The following is a 4,307-nucleotide window of genomic DNA, read 5'->3' as shown; positions in this document are numbered from 1 at the left end:
TTTTTTTTTTTTTTTTTGATGTTTTTCAGCCATTCAAATTATTTGTGGCTTCAAATTCAACTGCACACGTGTATCTATATAGCTGCTGCTTATCTGAGTCTTCACCGGCGTTTAAAACCCCAAATTTCTCATATCTGAATCTGGGTTTCTCAAAAGGGTAAGTTTTTTTCAGTTCAAATCTCACCTTTTAACCTTAGATGAGTTTATATGATCGTAATTATGTAGTGAGATCCTGCTAATGATTAGGAGATTCTTGGGACTTTTTGCAAGATTGGAGCTTCTGACCTCTTAAAGTGTCTTGAGATGGGATTAGGGTTTGAATCTGAATTTGTTACTGGAGCTATCTTATACATCATTCCTTGAAGCTTCTGTCTTTAGCTTTAATGGAGATTTTGCTTTTCTCTGTTTTTGTTTTTATGGGGCAGATAAGGGCATTTTCTTCATTGATATGGTTAAGAAATGTTAGCTGCGTATCCTTCGGGAACTATCAACAAATCCCATATTCCTTTTTGCGATTTCAAAACTACGATTTTTGGTCCTTTGATTAGCTCTTCTGTCTCTCCAAAATCAAGAGTTCCTTGGAGCAATGTAGAGTGTCATCATCATTCATCTTTCTCACCAAAAGGCCAAATTCATCATCCAAGGAAATGGATGGTTAGTGATTTTGAATGTTTCTGTCTCTTGATTACAATTCTTACATCCATATATATTATAGAGATTCTAAGCTTTTTTTTGTTTTTCTGATTTCCATCTAGTTATGTCGCTCCCGCAACAACTCGTATGATGAGTACCGTTCATCACGCAACATAGCTATAAGTATTTTAAGACGTTACAGGACCGTGATTGAACGCGGTGAAGGAGAAACCTTAAAAGTAACTTCTCTCTTTTTTTCTTGCTCAGTCTTGCATTATTCTCCATCATCATCATTCATTTTTTATTTTATGTATCTTAAGGAATTCATTTCGGCTGGTGTGAATGCATACGCGCTCGGCTGCACAGATGAAGATTTGAGAAAAGAACTAATTGCTATGAAAGAATCAGGCTTAGTGATTGGACGACTGGAGAGTTACCATGGAAGCACACAGACTAAATCCAAAATTTCGCTGTCCGAGGTTAGTTAGTTAGTTACTACTAACTTGTGATATCATCAGTTAATAATATGAGCCAAGTTGTATTGGTTTTAGCTCTGCCTTATCAGTTAATAACGGTTTTAATTTCACAGATAGATGAATGCATACTGTGGCTTAGCATTGTATTCATCACGATCTTGTGTACGCCACAACCAACGGTCGTGAGATGGTCATCGACTCCTTCGGTTTCCAATGAAATTCTAACCAAATGGAGAGGATTTTGCGCAGTTATAGCCAATGCATACTATATTAGAGGAATGGCATGGTAAGATCAATATATTCATTTTGCTTTGTTTCAGTTCTGTTTTTTTATTTTATCCACTCTACAAAATGTAATGTTTGTAAAGATTGTAAAATTTATGTGTATTTATGTAATTGCCATCATCGAACCATCGGGTGAGTGTAGGCTGCCAGTGAAGACTCTTCAGTTAGAGCAGATGGCGGTTACGGGACAAACAGAGGAGCCGTCGGTTGTGGTCAGCCGAATGCGGCTGGTCTTTAGCACCCTCGAGGTTAGTCTCATTGTTTTCTTTCTTAGAATTGTTAAATTTAATTCGCCATCAAGCAAGACTCACAACATCCTCGGACTTCTTTTGAAATCGATTCTTTGTTCATCGTATATATGTAGGTCGTGAGTCCTCAATGGCCACAGGTTTAAATATGGTGTTCTGCATATTGCAATGGGGGGTGATAACTTATAAGGTATCTTTATCTTGTTCTTTGAATCTTCGTTTCGCTAAAATTGTTAATTCGTGATATTGTAAATTGTTGTAAGATGTATATACTTCATATAGTTAAACCTCAGATTTACGATATTATAATTTTTCTCTATCCCTCTCTAAACATGATGTTCTACTTCACTTGGAAAAAAACTATTTCAATTTTGTTAGATCTGAATTCAGAAATACCCTTGTGTCTAGACTCTAGAGAGAAAAAACATTTGTAAATTGCCCAAGCAAGCTTTGCGATTTGACAAGGAAAAAAAAAACACAACGGTTAAACAGTATACTATTTTTTTCTTCTGCATATTTTAACGTTTTAAAAATGCAATGCCGCAACTTTTCGGCATCCAGAAATTTATTTATTTCTTTCTTTTGCATTTTTATATATTTCAAAAGTTATTTAACTATGCCAGAATATAACTGTAAAAACGAAACATTACACAACACGAGCATGATCACCCAATGATAAGAATGTTATAAATAGAAGCTGACGTTAAGGACACGCACACACATAAGACTAGATACCATTTAAACGTTAAGAATGGACAGTGCCGCTTCCGCTTCCGCTACCGCTGCCACTACCGCTGCCGCTTCCGCTAGCACCAATACCGCCACCGCCTCCACCTCCTCCACCTCCACCACCGCCACCGCCGCCTCCACCACTTACACTTATGTACACACCAGGGCCCATAGCGGTTCCGCTTCCGCTGCCACTACCACTTCCGCTTCCGCTGCTGCTACCACTACTACCATCACCGCCACCACCACCGCCACTACCTTCACCACCGCCGCCACCACCTCCGCTTGCCGAATACTCGCCAGTGCTACTGACACTACCATTACCGCTACCATAACCCATACCGCTACCACTTCCGTTAAAATAACTACCAGTACTACCGCCAGAACCGCCACCGGCTCCACCTCCGCCTCCACCACCACCGCCACCTCCAACTTCTACGCCTCCGAGACAGTCGGCACGTCCATTCCCATTCCCGTTTCCATTCGCATCTCCGTTGCCGTTCGCTCTATCGTTGGTTCCGTTGTCCGTACCACCTTCAACGGTAGCTCCTCCGCCACCACCTCCACCCCCACCAGCGGCACAATTAGGCTCAACTTCTAATAAATGTTTGTCCATGAATTTGGTATATTCAGGGAGATGCCTTGCGGCATTGGCACACACAACTCCTACGAAAACCACCACAAGCAACTTAGTGATTTCCATCTTTCTTGTTTCTTTATATAATTGGGATTCTGAAATGTATTTTTTTTTCTTTTTCTTTTTATTCTTGTGAGTTCTTTTACAGCATCATTGGCTATATATACCCGTCACACACATACATACATTCACATGTATACTATATATACGTGTTTGTGTTTGTCACTTACTCACTTGTTACAAAGAAATGAATAAACGCGAAAGAGATTTGAAGTTAATTGGTTTGCTGAATTACTTGAATACATTTAACCTTGACATAATCGACAATTTCAATATCTTATGGTGATAAATGATGACTGCAGTAGTATTCATGTTTTTTACGTAATGTTCTCAAATAAGATATTTTAGTAAACGGTAAACCATATGATATCGATCGTAATTATATTTGGAAAATAGTATACATGTCGACATTTATGTTAATCAGCAATCTGAGCTTTAGGTCCGCACAATTTTCTGAGCTAGGATTAGACTTTTCTCATATGTAGAACTTGGATATATTTATTGATTCTGATCATCCTAAAATGTATAGTTATACTTATATACATGATCAATGGATTCAAACGTCCATATATAATAGCCACGCTCGAGGGCCATCAATCGTAATATTGGATGTTGTAAACAAATATTTTTAATTAATTTAGATAAATCATGTCTCTAAAATTTTTATACATGCATGTTTCTAGATACATATTTCAACATTTGTAAATATTCTTCAAAGGAAAATGGTAGAACTGGATATAAAATAATATACAATTAACCAAACGCAAGTCACCGTGGCATATTTATAACATAAATAAATAAAAAATATATATATTTATAACATAAACAATATCATTAAGATATACAAATCATTTGAAAAATTTGCAAAGATAATTGTTAAGTGAAATTAATTTATGGTACTTATGAAAAGTAAGAAAAAAATGTATATTTTAAGATCGCAATGTTTTACATCGTAGTACATACATACAGTATGGAGATAGTCCAAAAAGATATGTATCTTTTCAAATATCAATTCATAAGAGTTAATGCAATCCATTGTTGTTTGTAAAATTAATCTACAATTAAGTCTCTACAATACATATATATCTACTACAATTTCACGACACCGGTTTACTCTTACGTCAGACAAATAACTAATTAAATATCTGATAGTCACATAATTAAATCACAAGAAAAATTATTAAAAATACTTTCCAAAATGTAAACCTGTTTACTTTGACATATAGGTAAGACTATTAG

General features: G+C 36.4%; 2 protein-coding genes across 5 annotated transcripts; one reads left to right on the top strand and one right to left on the bottom strand.

The window, feature by feature from the left end:
- LOC104703826 lies at positions 36–1,973 on the top strand. 4 transcript variants are annotated; one of them, XM_019228105.1, is made up of 8 exons: positions 99–157; positions 226–314; positions 426–654; positions 756–872; positions 954–1,112; positions 1,223–1,395; positions 1,537–1,642; positions 1,759–1,973. In XM_019228105.1, the coding sequence occupies exons 3-8, from the start codon at positions 460–462 to the stop codon at positions 1,786–1,788; spliced, it is 780 nt and encodes a 259-aa protein (XP_019083650.1). In that variant the 5' UTR covers positions 99–157; positions 226–314; positions 426–459; the 3' UTR covers positions 1,789–1,973. The 4 variants fall into 4 exon arrangements, with proteins under 4 accessions (XP_010418207.1, XP_019083650.1, XP_019083651.1 ...); XM_019228106.1 differs by having other exon boundaries at positions 113–157; positions 271–314; XM_010419904.2 differs by having other exon boundaries at positions 133–157; positions 247–314.
- On the bottom strand, positions 2,166–3,252 carry LOC104703823 (putative glycine-rich cell wall structural protein 1). The gene has a single exon (XM_010419898.2). The coding sequence runs from the start codon at positions 3,072–3,074 to the stop codon at positions 2,388–2,390; it is 687 nt and encodes a 228-aa protein (XP_010418200.1). The 5' UTR covers positions 3,075–3,252; the 3' UTR covers positions 2,166–2,387.

Source organism: Camelina sativa, chromosome 7 (genome assembly GCF_000633955.1).
Source record: "Camelina sativa cultivar DH55 chromosome 7, Cs, whole genome shotgun sequence".
NCBI classification, from domain to species: Eukaryota; Viridiplantae; Streptophyta; class Magnoliopsida; order Brassicales; family Brassicaceae; genus Camelina; species Camelina sativa.
Note: the sequence above shows the minus strand (reverse complement) of the source record. Positions and strands in the feature narration are given on the sequence as shown.

Coding starts and splice junctions, on each gene's coding strand:
- LOC104703826 (XM_010419905.2), top strand. CDS start 460: ATGTTAGCTGCGTATCCTTCGGGAACTATCAACAAATCCCATATTCCT. Junction 873..953: donor GTGAAGGAGAAACCTTAAAA/GTAACTTCTCTC, acceptor ATGTATCTTAAG/GAATTCATTTCGGCTGGTGT. Junction 1,643..1,758: donor TGGTCTTTAGCACCCTCGAG/GTTAGTCTCATT, acceptor GTATATATGTAG/GTCGTGAGTCCTCAATGGCC.
- LOC104703823 (XM_010419898.2), bottom strand. CDS start 3,074: ATGGAAATCACTAAGTTGCTTGTGGTGGTTTTCGTAGGAGTTGTGTGT.